This window comes from Heloderma suspectum, chromosome 7 (genome assembly GCF_057233095.1).
Source record: "Heloderma suspectum isolate Gila_16-S chromosome 7, 16-S_ref, whole genome shotgun sequence".
Taxonomy (NCBI): Eukaryota; Metazoa; Chordata; class Lepidosauria; order Squamata; family Helodermatidae; genus Heloderma; species Heloderma suspectum.
Window position 1 is genome coordinate 109,716,517 of NC_139464.1, and position 13,238 is coordinate 109,729,754.

At 43.5% G+C, this 13,238-nt stretch overlaps 1 protein-coding gene across 1 annotated transcript in view; it reads right to left on the reverse strand.

Moving 5' to 3' along the window:
- HGF (hepatocyte growth factor) overlaps positions 1 to 13,238 on the reverse strand; it is a 67,149-nt gene that overhangs the window by 39,558 nt on the left and 14,353 nt on the right. The window contains exons 2-4 of the mRNA XM_084811087.1: positions 10,415 to 10,577; positions 5,186 to 5,298; positions 1,641 to 1,755 (exon numbers count right to left, since the gene is read on the reverse strand). Coding sequence (XP_084667213.1) covers positions 1,641 to 1,755; positions 5,186 to 5,298; positions 10,415 to 10,577 — 391 coding nt within the window. The remainder of the gene's footprint in view (positions 1 to 1,640; positions 1,756 to 5,185; positions 5,299 to 10,414; positions 10,578 to 13,238) is intronic.

A 13,238-nucleotide genomic window follows, 5' to 3' on the forward strand; every position in this document is an offset into this window, starting at 1 on the left:
TGTTTCTCCACTTAGGCGGTGAACACGTAAACAAGAAAAAAGGGAAAAATGCATCTTCCAGCCAACAGTCTATCATAAAATATGTAACTGTATTTTTACCTAGGTCTTCAGTATTGAAGCCAGCTCATCTGCACATTAACTCCCTTTATTACATGCAGATTATATGGAATACACTAGCATTGCTTCCGCATTTTCTGCTTTGTGTGGAATGAAAAGAGGGTTTTTTTCTCTCTTCTAATGTAGTCCATCATATTTTTGCTTATTTCCCCTTCCATGCTATCATCATGTGATTCTTTTATAACCTCTCAGCTAAGGACAGCTTCAGGCAAGCCTTTTTCTGACAGAGAATTACATCTCATGCATGTGTTTAACAACGGTACGCCCTTGTGTATTAGAGTATTATGGGAATACCCTCCCCCACCTCTTTCATCAGAAAGTCCTAAGCTTGGGAAAGATAAACGTTAAATAGTACAAGCCAGCGTTATTCAGTCCAGATTGTCCTAAATATGTTATAATCATTTAGCCTTGTCTGCAGCACGGAAACATTCTACTGCACTGATCGGCAGAAGCAACCAACAAAAGGAAATTCAGCAGGTGCCTTTCTAGAAGCTCTAGAAAACAAGATCCAATCAAACCTATCAGCTTCCCAAAGTGCTGCTGAGATCCAGAGGCCAGTCCATGCTTGCTGGCGGTACACAGGCCAGTGCTTTGGCAACACAGGATGCCAGGCTCACAGGGAGGCAAAGTTCACAGGGTGGTGACAGGTAGGTCACCAATGCAGCTGCTGCGATTTGAATAACCGGGCTGGCTCAAAGAAGTACATACAAACTTCTGTTTGAACGGTGTGAAAAAAGGTGCAGACAGTCAGTGTCTCCACGTCGGGCACTGCTCACCTGCAGCCCTGCACACTCCAAAGGCCTTCATGTAGCAGTCATGGGTAAGCACATCCTGGTTCTAGGGTACTTCCTTTATGTAACTTGAAAAAAGCCATTCTAGTGAAAGGTCATTGTTTAAAAGTAGTTTTGAGTCAACAACCACAGTGTTTCGGCTTTTTAGGTTTTCTCTGCCCTTTTGCTTTTCTCTATGTATTACATATTGAGGAGTTTAAAAATAAAAACAGATTCACGATATTTAAATTCTTCCATCCTCCGCCTAATTTTCAAGGATTCCCCCTCTCCCACATCACAGCCTACCTGATTAAGTAGGATTCCCCCAACCCTCTGTGTAGCATTCCTGGAGGGGCTGCCATGGGGAGGAGGAGGCAAGGAAGTCTGCTTCCACCTGCCCAGTTGCACATGCAAGGAAGTCTGCTTGCCTAAACCTGGATCCAACCTACTATCTTTATGTATGGCACTTTCTGAAGGACATTTCAAATTTTAAGGTGTATACCTAAATCATTCTAAGTATATTAAGTATATGCCTAAGAAGTAATGTGTGAATACAACAAACATGTATAACAGACAGGTACACTCATCAGGTACTCCAGATTGGCCGTGGCTTTCTGTTGAGTGTCCATTCAGTGGGAAATCTGGATTTGCTGCAATATACGTGAAATTTCCATTTATTCATGTGTTCAATGAAAGAACATTGGCAGGAGAGAACTGCATTAGAGCACGCACTTTTGATCCCACCAATCTTACCTGTGTTCGTGAGGTATTGCAGAATTCCATGCCTGACACCGGATGCCAGTTTTTGTGACTGATATGGTTCCCTTATAACTTGCTCCTTTACCAACAATACAATTTCTAACATAGTCTGTTGAAGAAGAAAAAAATAAAATAGAGCAATAGAGGAGCATACATTTTTGTTAGTGAATAGAAATGTAAAGAACTTTAGAACTTAGCATTTAGCGAGGTATTACACTTCGGTAATGTTCACACCCTCTTCATGGATCACTGCCTTGTTGTAGCGAAGGGGCTTGCGTAACTCAGTGAAGCCATAAGCTATGCCATACAGGGCCAACCAAGACAGAAAGATCATGGTGGAGAGTTCTGACAAAATGTGGTCCACTGGAGAAGGAAATGGCAACCCACTTCAGTATTCTTGCCAAGAAAACCTCATAGAATGTATCACAAGGCTAAAAGATATGACGCCGGAGGATAAGCCCCTCAGGTCGGAAGGTGTCCAATATACTACTGGGGAAGAGCAGAGGCTATTTCCAAGTAGCGCCAGAAAGAGTGAAGCGGCTGGGCCAAAGCCGAAAGGACACTCAGCTGTGGATGCGTCTGGTGGTGAAAAGAAAATCCAATGCTGCAAAGAACAATATTGTTTAGGAACCTGGAATGTAAGATCAATGAATCAAGGTAAGCTGGAGGTGGTCAAACATGAGATAGCAAGATTGAACATCGACATCTTGAGAATCAGCGAACTAAAATGGACAAGCATGGGCGAATTTAATTCAGGTGACCATTATATCTACTACTGTGGGCAAGAATCCATTAGAGGAAATGGAGTAGCACTCATAGTCAATAAAAGGGTGGGAAAAGCAGTACTGGGGTACAATCTCAAAAACGATAGAATGATCTCAGTACGAATCCAAGGCAAACCATTCAACATCACAGTAATTCAAGTCTATGCCCCAACCACTGAGGCCGAAGAAGCTGAGGTTGATCGGTTCTATGAAGACCTACAACACCTTCTATAACTAACACCAAAAAAAGATGTCCTTTTCATCATAGGGGATTGGAATGCTAAAGTAGGAAGTCAAGAAATCACCGGGATAACAGGCAAGCATGGCCTTGGTGTACAAAATGAAGCAGGACAAAGGCTAATAGAGTTCTGTCAAGAGAACACGCTGCTCATAGCAAACACTCTTTTCCAACAGCACAAGAGGGACCTAACAGAAGCAGATGAGATTAAGAAGAGGTGGAAAAAATACACAGAAGAACTATACAGGAAAGATTTTAATGTCCCTGATAGCCATGATAGTGTAGTCACTGAACTTGAGCCGGACATCCTAGAGAGTGAAGTCAAGTGGGCCTTAGGAAGCATTACTAACAACAAAGCTAGCGGAGATGACAGTCTTCTAGCTGAGCTATTTAAAATCCTAAACGATGATGCTGTTGAAGTGCTGCACTCAATATGCCAACAAATTTGGAACACTCAACAGTGGCCACAAGACTGGAAAAGGTCAGTTTACATTCCAATTCCAAAGAAGGGCAATGCCAAAGAGTGTTCAAACTACCGCACAATTGCGCTCATTTCACATGCCAGCAAGGTTATGCTCAAAATCATACAAGCTAGGCTTCAGCAGTATGTGAACCAAGAACTACCGGACGTACAAGCTGGGTTCCGAAGAGGCAGAGGAATGAGAGATCAAATCACCAACATTCGCTGGATCATGGAGAAAGCAAGAGAATTCCAGAAAAACGTCTATTTCTGCTTCATTGTTTACGCTAAAGCCTTTGATTGCGTGGATCACAACAAACTCTGGCAAATTCTTGAAGAGATGGGAGTACCAGACCACCTTACCTGTCTCCTGAGAAACCTGTACGAGGGTCAAGAAGCAACAGTAAGAACCAGACATGGAACAACCGATTGGTTCAAAATTGGGAAAGGAGTACGACAAGGCTGCATATTGTCGCCCTGCTTATTTAACTTATATGCAGAGTACATCATGAGAATCGCTGGGTTGGATGAATCACAGGTCGGAATTAAGATTGCTGGGAGAATTATCAACAACCTCAGATACGCAGACGATACCACCCTAATGGCAGAAAGCAAAGAGGATCTGAAGAGCCTCTTGTTGAGGGTGAAAGAGGAGAGTGCAAAACCTGGTTTGAAACTCAACATTAAAAAAACTAAGATCATGACATCTGGCCCCATCACTTCCTGGCATATAGAAGGGGAAGAAATGGAAGCAGTAACAGATTTTATTTTCTTAGGCTCCAAGATCACCGCAGACGGTGACTGTAGCCATGAAATTAAAAGACGCTTGCTCCTTGGGAGGAAAGCTATGGCAAACCTAGACAGCATAGTAAGAAGCAGAGACATCACCTTGCCGACAAAGGTCCACATAATCAAAGTATGGTTTTCCCAGTAGCAACGTATGGCTGTGAGAGCTGGACTCTAAGGAAGGCTGAGCGCCGAAGAATTGATGCTTTCGAACTGTGGTGCTGGAGAAGACTCTTACGAGTCCCCTGGACTGCAAGGAGGTCAAATCAGTCCATCCTAAAGGAAATCAACCCTGACTGCTCACTGGAAGGACAGATACTGAAGCTGAAGCTCAAATATTTTGGTCACCTAATGCAAAGAGAAAACTCCCTGGAAAAGACCCTGATGCTGGGAAAGATTGAAGGCAAAAGGAGAAGGGGACGGCAGAGGATGAGATGGCTAGATAGCAACACCGATGCAATGAATATGAATTTGAGCACACTCCAGGAGAGAGCAGAGGACAGGAAGGCCTGGCGTGCTATGGTCCATGGGGTCACGAAGAGTCGGACACGACTTAACGACTGAACAACAACAACAACAATGTTCACACATAACAAATGTCAAGCCATCTTGCTTTTGCCAATTACTCATGGCTAATGCAATAAAAATATCTCATTGGTTGGATTCAGACTTAGTCATGCTTAGAGTAGACCCATTGAAATCAATGAGACTTACATTAGTCATGACTTATTTGTCCCACTGACTTCAGTGGGTTTATTCTAAGCATGACTAAGTCTGGATCTAATCTAATATATACAACGTGAAAAGTGTTTTGGCCAGGACACAAATAATTGTGCAACTAATTCTGTGCTACCAAGGGGCCTTTTAAGCTTCTATTTCTCAGACAGCAGTACCCAATTGCCAAATGGCACAAAGGCGAGTGTCAAAAGCAGTTCCAAGTCTGTTGTTCAAAGTAAACAACAACAATAAACAATTGGCCATGTGCAAGTCCTTGGCATTATCTTTATCCACTCTTTGGAGCCTTTACTGGGGCCAAAAGAAAATGTTCTGTTTAGTTTCATAAATTTTCCCTGGGTGTAGGTTTTCACTTCAACTAACAAAACATATTTTCCTACAGAAAGTTCTGTCAGAAACAGAGTGTTCAGCTGACCTTTTTGTTTGGGAATTGTTCTTTCTAAAGCCTTAGAACCTTAGATATCAACAGGGGAAATCACAAGTGGTAATGAGACATTATAGTAACTGGCTGGCTCAAATAGGCTTTCTTGTCTGGTTTGAAGGATGAGCAACTTACCTTTCTTTTCATAGAGATCAAATGTGTTGTCTTGCCTACTCCTCACTCCATTTTCTAGGCTCGTAAAGGATAACCAATGGCAGCGTTTTGTAGCTTTATCAAATGCAAAAGCCCTGTGCAGAAAATAGGATAAATGAGTACTAAAACGCCACTAAGATAGATGGTTACCATTATCACCACGGTATCATTGATCAGAAGTCCAACTCTGTATGTGAGGGAGAGAGTCTCAGGCTCTTGACAGGTAGAGTGTAACATCTGGCAAAGCCAAAAACTGGGTTTCGTCAATTTTATGGAGCGCCTTGAAATCATTCCCCTCTTTTAATCTAGGATAGACTAACAGGTTCAGGGAGATCTTGTTAGGGTACAAATAAATGCACTTCATATGTTACTTTCCACTCATGGTAAGAGGGCTGGAAAAAAGATGGATGAAGCATTACTGATTCGAGATGTCACCTAATTCAGAAATGACATGGCTCTCAGTACCACTGTAATGGCCACCATTACAAACTAGATGAGAACTTTTGAGAAACAGACAAGCTTTCCTACTGAGAATGTGCAGGTAGTATGAGCTGATTCAAAACTGAGCTGGAAAAAATCTTCCCAGCACTAAGGAGCTTAAGGTTCACGCCCTTTCATAATTGGTTGTAAAAGTTATGTTATAGAACAAACACTCCCTGATTGAGGTTCAAAAATGGATCAAAATGTCACATACATTTCAGGATACAGAAGCAAAAGAAAATACAATGAAGGCCTTACAGCAATTTTATGTACAGATCTGATTTTGCTTTGCTCAAATTCTGTATGCAGAAGTATTTGTTTTACTTTCTTTGTGTGCAATATTTTTGGAACAAATACATGAGGTAAACACAATTGGAAAAATATATAAACAAAGTTTTTGATATAGGCTTCACTCCAGTTGAAAAGGGTGGGAAGGGTACTGTGCTGCTGAGACTCTGTTTTATGACTGGTGGTAGTTCTCACTGATAAATCATTCAGAATTTTGAGTCCGATTTCAGCAACAATTACGTGGAACGCAAATAGATTTTCAGCTGTGCAATAAGGGTAAACTGCGTGGGAGTAGAAAGTGTTACCACAAACTGGTAAAATCCTACTATCTTCTCTCAGTTTTCTCCTGCAGAATGACATGACCTCAGTGTGACCAACAATTTTATCTAGATCCAGTAATGTGTATATGAAGGAAATTAACATCAACTGCACCACAAACAACAATTTCTAGTTTCTAGCCCGAAATCTGTCACATCCCTGGAAAATTTGAGAATCTCAGCCTCCCCTTCACTGTAAAAGAGAGATTTCTAAACCTGCAAATACAATCATACAATCAGCCATATGTGTTCTCTGTTTCCACTAAAAAGCTTCAAATGGCTCAAGCAATTTTTACCTATCACATGCATGGAAGATCAATACTTACAAAGCTAAAAGCAATGTAATAAACATTGCTCATGGATCTTACAATGGATCTTACAAAACTCAAGTCTCTCAAGTCTTTCTTGGTATTTAGCTGCTTGTACCCATGTTACCCAGGCCCTCTGTGACATCAAGGCAGCTAAACCAATGACAGCTGAAGAAGCCACAAGCCACTCTTCATTTACAGGCCCACTGTAAAGTCAGACCTTCACTGCTGAATGACACACACAGCCATTATATGCTTATCACCAATGTTTGTTAGGTTTGTTTTTCAAGTGCAAACTGTACACTTTTTTTAAACCAGAGGCTTAAACAGCAGACTAGATCAGAGATGAGAATTTAGGAATCATTGTTAATGGGCTTTAAATATGAAAGGACATCGATTAGAAATGTAATTTACTGTGTGAAGTGGGGCTGTGCAGCGCTTCAGCTCCAGAGCCGAATACCGAGATGATGAAGCAGGGTACTTCAGGCCACATCCAAAGCGGGTCAGGATCAGCCTGGAGCAGCCCAAAGCAGCTCAGTTTGCTCCAAAGTGCTCTGGAGCAATTTGGAAGCCCAGCCATGTCCACCTCCCAGCCACCCCCACTGCCCAGCCGTCTGAGCCCCATACTCCTTACCTGGACCCTCAGGTTGTGCACCAGCAGCCTCTTCGAGGGAGGTGCCATTGAGACTTCCTCTATTTCTGTAAATTGAATCCTGTGCAAATGGTGGCTGTAAGGCGTAAACACCCATAACGTTGTGTACATGATCAACTTACAGCTGCCATTTGCTCAGGATCCAATTTCTGGAAATGGAGGAAGTTGCCATTTTAAAATGTAATGGCGTCACCCTCGAAGAGGCTGACAGCGCACCTCCCAGAGGTCCAGGTAAGAAGCAGGGGGCTCGCGTGGCCCAGCAGGGTCATCCGGGGGGGGGAGCCAATTCGGCCATCCAAATCCCATTTCGGGCCTGGAATCCGAAGCAGATCAGATGGGACCTGAAGCGGATCGAGCCCATCTTGGAAGCCCCGAAGCGGTCCCCGAGGCAGGTCGGGGGGTCCCTGTACACCCCTAGTACAAAGTGAAGAATTTTACTCCTTACTAGGCACCAGATTACCTGGCAGAACACCTTCCCTGCTATAGTCCCATGCAATCACCCAGATCATCAGAAAAGGCCCTGCTGGTTGTACCATGACATGCAAAATGCCATATGCCAGCAAACCAGAAGTGGGCGTTTTCTGTGACAGTGCCTACCTTGTAGAATGCCCTCGCCCCTGGTATTCGGGAGGTGCTAACTCTGGCATGTGTTACTCTCCAGTTGAAGTCCCCTCACTTCACTTAGGCCTTTCCTGATTGATCGAACCGCCTAGTTTAATCGTTGTTTTCCCATTTTAAATGTTGTAAATGTTTTAACTGCTTTCTCAGAAAGAGGTAGTTCATACTATGCCTTGGAAGCTAAGTCACCCCATTTGTGGAGCCAGTTCAGACATATGGATGTTTAGGTTTGCAGCCAGCAGCTCTAATGACCTACATCGTCTTGAAACTGAAGCTCGTATGTGCAAGAATTTCGGTCTTAGGAGGTGCCATCTCTCCCAGAGTAGGCATATAATGTATTATATGACATGCTGCATCATGATCAGTATTAAATTGCCACCGTATTCAGCATTTCCAGGTTCAAGGTCTATCTACAGCTCCATATTCTCACTCACAAAAAAATATTTGAAGCCTCATTTGCATCCTCTCTGAGTCAGTCCCCATCCCCTCCCCTTTTCCAGTTGGTTTTGATGCCATAGAACAATGCAAGCCAGAGAAAAAATTTGGACCCAGTCCAGAATGAAAGGAAGTCTTTTTTGTTCCACAGGGGAATATAGGATATCTACCGCTATAGGCAGACAAAGTATCAGCAGCGCTGATATGAAAAGAACATGCAGCCATCATTAAAGCCAATTTACATGCTACAAAAAACTGCCTAAGTTAATAAAAATACATACACATGGAACTGGTATGGGCAGTTGCCTGAAAGTACTTCTTTCTTGGAAACACTGAACATCCATTTTTGGCCACTGACACTTGTTCCAGTTCCATATTTTCCAAGTCGCTGGCCACCAGCACCCATCAAATAGATGCTCTGCATCTACCCAGTACTTTTCGATACCATGTTATCTGCCAACGTCTGAAAGGATCATCTCATTTTTATAATATTTGTAGAGCCTCCGCCGCCCAAGCAAGTTCAAACCAAAACAGTGTACAGTAAAGTAATAAAAATACCATAAGTAGTGCTGTGCTGAAAATTTCTGCCACATCTCTTTCAACCATTCTCATTCAATTTGATAGAAAAGAAATTGCTTTCCAAAAGAAATTCAAAGGCGAAGAAATTTTGGCTAAATTCTCATGGATTGGATTTGGGGTTCTGGTCCTTCTTTTACTTATAGAATCATAGAATCATGGAACAGTAGGGTTGGAAGGGGCCTACAAGGCCATCGAGTCCAACCCCCTGCTCAATGCAGGAATCCAAGTCAGAGCATCCCTAACAAATGGCTGTCCAGCCTCATCTTGAAGGCCTCCAGTGTGGGAGAGTCCACCACCTCCCCAGGTAATTGGTTCCATTGTCGTATTGCTCTTACAGTCAGGAAGTTTTTCCTGATGTTCAGCCGGAATCTGGCTTCCTGTAACTTCAGCCCATGATTCCGTGTCCTGCACTCTGGGATGATCAAGAAGAGATCCTGGCCTTCTTCTCTGTGACAACCTTTCAAGTACTTGAAGAGCGCTATCCTATCTCCCCTCAGTCTTCTCTTCTCAAGGCTAAACATGCCCAGTTCTTTCAGTCTCTCTTCATAGGGCTTTGTTTCCAGTCCCCTGATCATCTTTGTTGCCCTCCTCTGAACCCTCTCCAGTTTGTCTGCATCCTACTTATGAGGTGGCTGAGAAGTGTGCGTAATTGTCCTGTCTTTCATTATACAGTGATCTCCCTGGCAACCCGTAGCCTCCTCAGCTTCCCACCCTTCCCATGATGGGGAAGACATCATGAGGTAATTCCTCTGATTGGGCTTTTTACTTCAGGAATGGCAGGTGGCCTGGGAGGCTACAGGGCAATGGAAAGATGTGTAATACAGATAGAAAACACACACAGTGCCCTCAGCCACCTTGCAGTGATTAAGTAAGCTCAAAAATCAACAGAAATTCAAAATTCTGTCTCAGAGACATGGAAGCCTCAACATAATTGATCCTGTTGCCACTTGCAGGAGCGGTGCAATAAACCAAAAACCCTTAGGAAAAAAGAAATAAGCTGTGCTACAACCCCTGCCAACAGTGAGCCCTATCTGTGAGAAACTGTTGGAGAATTTCTCCTCCCCTAGGAGACATTCGGGGAAATTGTCCCCCCAATTTCTCTGCCCACAAACAGGCTGGAGAATTTTGAGAGGCCATTTGCTCACAGCTTTAATCATAAACACAGATAAAACCAATAAAACAAGACGACTAAATCACATCAATGGATCTGTTCAGAGGTTATCCCCACCACTCACCCATTCCTAGGTCTGCTTTCAGAAAAGATCAGTAGCAAGACCTGGGTTCATGCAATTCTTCCACCACCACCACCTCCCAGGGAGAACAATAATATCCAAAGAGGCCCAAAGTCATGTGAACTATACTTCTAATAAAACCAGCATCAACTCAGTCAGCCAACTTAAACCTAGCCTTGCACAAATGCTCTTCAAAAAAGCACCATTTCCACACGCAATGGAAGCTTGTCAGTTAAATCTCATGTCGCTTACACTAGTCTAGTCCTTTGGTAATACTAAAAGCAAATTAAAACATTGCTTACTTGCATGAGAATGAAAGGCCTTTATTTCTGTTGCATCTCTTGGCACACTGTTCCGTCGTGTTTAGCAGCTTAGTTTTCACTTTCAGTGTCTTGTCTATTCTCATCAATGAGATATCAGCTGTCTTTCTGTAGTCATGAAGGGCATTTCTTTTCCCTTTCCCTTCTGTGGAAGGAACCAACAAACAAATTGTTGCAATAAAGCACACTTTATTGGAAGAAAACTGACGCATTTCAAACCTTTCATTCAATAAATGTATTAGATTGTTATCGAAGACAGCAGATCAAGCAGCAGATACAGGTTAGAAAACTAAGCTGGAGAAATGGCAGACAGAATTGAGGTGGAGGGATAGATGGTTGATGGAAAAGCAGAGATGGGGTTATTGCTCCTTGGCCACATTTATAGAGGACTCTAAGGGTTAGATCCAACATTGTGCTAGCGGACGTCTGCTAGTGTGACGGGTTTTCTCTCTCTCTACTCCCTGCAGCCTTCCATGCTGCCCCAAAATCTGCCCAATGGAGGGTTTCCCACAGCACTCGGGGGGGGGGGGCATTCTTTAGAACCATGGTGCATAGGGAAGGTGGCTAATCCTTTCCTCTCCCACAATAGCCCCAACAAAACTGACACCCTCCCATGGCTACTATTAGTCCCTGGAAGGAAACTAGTAGCCACAGGAGAGATGATTTTTCTCAGAGCCACAGTGGGAGAATGATCCCCTTCCCAAGTGCTGCAGTCCTAACAAAAATCTCTCACCACCACCTCGCCTGCAATTATTATTATTATTATTATTATTATTATTATTATTTTAAAAATGCAGCAGTGAGTGCTGCATGTAGCATTGTGTGTGGTTTGGCCCTTAAATTGACAACTATTTCTGGGGTGAAGTTCACAAGCATAGGGAATTGGCACACTTAAGTTTAGGTGGCATTAGAGCCAGTAAGAGTGCTGAAGAGGATAGTAGTCCTGGGTACTTTTGTACTAACATTACATCATCTGGGCAGCTATGGTAATTTTGTCTTAGACGAAGTTCCAATTATGCAGTTTTGCCACAGCTTGTCTATTCTTCCTGAACTTATGAATATGTAATTTTGGTGGAATCTTAAGTCCTTCTTCGCCTTTCTTAAAAACAACAACACCAAACTGGGAAAGGGATCCTAAAGAACTTGCACTCTGCACAGGAAACAAGCAGCAATGCACAGGGAAGATTGAACAGATTGAAAACCTAAACAGACAGGGTGGCAGATTGGATAAATTGCATGCGGAAAAACCAAATTCACATTCCCACTCAGTTGTAATCTGAAGCTCACTGGGTGGCCAAGCGCCCACCCCCTCTCTCTCCCACTTCACAGGACTGTTGCAAGGATAAAACTTCACTTGAGGGTGGGGTACAAGTGTAAGAAATAAATGCAACAAATAACTAGCAGCAATGACTGGAAGAAGGGCCGGGGGGGGGGGGACTGGAGCACAAGCTGAAGGGTTTATTGCTTCTACTCACTGGTTTGCATTATGACCTTTTGAGAATAAAGCTGATTTCATTTAGCAAAGAAGCTACATAAGATGTTAATCTAGAACCAACTTAAAAAGTGTACAGTGCCAGAAAAATGTCACGTTACTCCACATGAAATATACTCTTGATTCTCCTTTTGCAATATTTCCTTCCTTCCTCTAAAACTGTTGCACCAGTAGTAAGCCAAGGGGGTGTCAGAAGCAATCAGATTACAACAGAAGTTTCCTAGAAGGATTTTTTTAAAAAAAATTAAGGAACTGTAGACTTGCTCGTCTTACTGCCCCATTACACTTCTTCGTGTCAGTGCCAAGCAAGTGTGATATGTGACACAAGATGAAAGTTACTACTCAATTAGGGTCTCTAGTCTCACATCATAACTTACTTATTATAATGGAAGTTGCAAAATCTCTTTTGTAAACACTCCTCCCAGTTCCTTTCCTTTCTTCCTACCTTCATGTTCTGAAGTCTAACCTGCAGGCACAGCTGGAATGAAATTAGGACCGCCCACTCCAACCATCAAATTTATTTTGCTATTGCCTGTACCAGAATCAAGTTTGAGAGGACCTTCGGCAAAGTATTCCAGTGGCCCCTCTCCTATGGAGGTTGGCCCTGGTTGGTTTACTGAATGCGACAGTGGTGGGCAGCTTGGAGCCATCATTTTAATTTTCCACAGTGGCCCTGAATAAGCTTCCTTCCAGGGCATTGTGGCAAATTTAAATGGCAACTCCAAGCCTCCTAGCACAGAAAACCCCAGGCAATCATTAGCACAGCACCGGGCCCTGCCATGGAGATGAGCCCTCAGCAGGTGCCCAAGGGCACCACATGCCAACGCCTGGCCTGTACCATCTGTACTAGGGCTGTGCACAACTTCAGTCCGAAGCCCAAATAACGAGGGAAAGTGGGCTGATTCGGAGGTGCCTCATCTTGCTATGAAAGAGATCAGAACAGCACCCCAAACCGAAGCGGGTCACCTATGAGGCGCCTTGCTCTGCCTCATATATTCGGAGCTCTTCTTATGCTTTCTGAGCAGCCCAGACAGGCTGTCTCCAAAATGTATCAGCTTGTGAAAATTCAGGGCAGATGTATCAATTTGAGAGAGATCCGGCCACTGGGAAGGACAGAAGACAAGGAGGGAGGGGGGAAGGGGAGAGGAGAGGAGAGGAGAGGAGGCAGAAGAGGGAGTGAGCTTTGCTGTGAGTCAGCCTCTGTTTGCTCATTATGAGAGAGGTTGTGTTACTGGAGAGTAGAGGACTGTCTGAACGTTATTTGGCTAGAGCAGTGGTCTCCAAAGTGGGGTGCACATACCCCAGGGGATACAC